The 1,883-nt window shown below is 35.8% G+C and overlaps 1 protein-coding gene across 1 annotated transcript in view; it reads left to right on the top strand.

Annotated features, from left to right (window-relative positions):
- Positions 1 to 1,883, top strand: part of myo1g (myosin IG) — a 75,648-nt gene that overhangs the window by 39,460 nt on the left and 34,305 nt on the right. Inside the window, exon 20 of the mRNA XM_008285807.1 lies at positions 943 to 1,056. Within this exon, the coding sequence (XP_008284029.1) occupies positions 943 to 1,056 (114 nt within the window). The remainder of the gene's footprint in view (positions 1 to 942; positions 1,057 to 1,883) is intronic.

Genomic DNA, 1,883 nt, shown 5'->3' with positions numbered 1-1,883 from the left:
ACGGTCACACTTTAGATAGCAGGGATTTAAGAGAAGCTAAATTATAAGTACAGCTTTACTACTGGAAGTTTTCCTCTTTTACTGCTTTTCAACATTAAATATTCGACAGTTTAATTTGACCTTTAGGACAAGAATTCACAAAAAGTACAACATATTTCTTCAAAGTGATGGTAATTAATCAAAAATAGAAGTATTCACAAATGGGTCTGCACATCATCACAAACACACCGTCCTCACTGTGAAGCACGGTGGTGGCAGCATCGTGACGTGAAGCACGGTGGTGGCAGCATCGTGACGTGAAGCATGGTGGTGGCAGCATCATGATGTGGGGCTATTTCTCAGCAGCAGGTCCTGGAAGGCTCGTAAAGGTAGAGGGTAAAATAAATGCAGCAGTGACGAGAAATCCTAGACTTACAAAACAAGCTTTTTCCTCAGAATCCCTTTATCACCTGACAAAGTTTGATCAGTTCTACAAACTAAAATGTGGTAAAACTGCAGCATCCAGATGTTCAGGCTGATTGATCAACGATGGACCTGCAGCCAGACGTAAACATCCACTAAACACTGACCGGAGGGAGGAGAATGCTTTTATAGTCACTTTAGGTTTTTAGGTTTCATATTTTTAATCATTCTGTTGAAATGTTTTCTCACTTTGACACCAAAGAGTCTTTTTTTTGGTAAATTCTTGTCATAAAACCAAACAGCTACCATCCAGTTTTGAGAATCACTAAAACAAAGAGACGGTGGGTGAATGTTCTCATCAGCACTCTGGGATGTCGTGAATAAAATCAGCCTTCAGCTCTGATAAACCCTCCACACGCTCTCACTTCCTGTCTTACTTCTGTGCAGCTTGTTTTTGAACTGATCCTACACGTGGCACTGAAAGCCTCTGAACCAGAAGGTGGAGAACAAACCCTCATCGTGGTCTTTGTGCTCCCTCAGGTGAACAGATTCAACAAGAGCACAGACCGAGGCCTGCTCGTCACAGACAAGTACGTCTACAAGCTGGAGCCCAAGAAGCAGTACAAGGTTCTGAAGAAGCTTCCTCTGGACGCTGTGAGTAGTCACATGATGGGAGAACCAACACTGAGAACATGAGCTCTCACGTCCACGGTGACTCACGGCTGCTGTTCTGTCCTCAGAGGAATAACGAAGCCGTCGTCACTGTGTTTTAATCACTAGTGATGAATCCCACTGAAACACGAGTTCAGGGTTCTCTGTGTACGAAACACTTTTCAACAGCTTTCACCTGCATATTATTAAAAGACTTTCCCTGTTTTGTTAATTTACAGATAATATATAATATTTTTACAGATATTTGCTGTTATTTGAAAGAAATATTTATATTATCGATTGAAAAATGCACAAAAAAATTTTTGAATTAATTTACATATTTTCCCTGTTTTATTTTTCAAATTACAGATATTATCTCATTTATAATGGTTTTTATATTGACTTTAATTTTCCTAGTTTTATGTTTTCAAATTAGAGATAATATTTAATAAAATCACAAGAAAATGTATTACATGGCATGTTAACTTTTAAAAAAAACAGGCCAAAACTATAAATAACATGCACTTTAAAAAAAATCTTTACGTTCGTAAATAGTAATTTGTTCTTTTACAATATTTAATCATAAAATTACACAGTTTTTATTCCATTTAAATCAACTGGTAAGTCATTATTTTGCATATATTCGCTGTAATTTGAAGGAACAACGATGCATACAAAGGATTAAGAAAGATTTACATGTATTTACTGTATTTTTTTTTAAATCCGCAAAAAACATTTTTTTATAAATATGTTTTTAACTGAAATGATGTATCCTAAGAGCTGACAAATAATAAACTATAAAGAAATTAAAGCATTAATTTACTTATTAA

This window comes from Stegastes partitus, unplaced genomic scaffold, assembly GCF_000690725.1.
Source record: "Stegastes partitus isolate 25-593 unplaced genomic scaffold, Stegastes_partitus-1.0.2 Scaffold417, whole genome shotgun sequence".
In the NCBI taxonomy this organism is placed as follows: Eukaryota; Metazoa; Chordata; class Actinopteri; family Pomacentridae; genus Stegastes; species Stegastes partitus.
The sequence above is the reverse complement of the archived record's forward strand: the minus strand, read 5'-3'. Positions and strand labels throughout refer to the sequence as shown.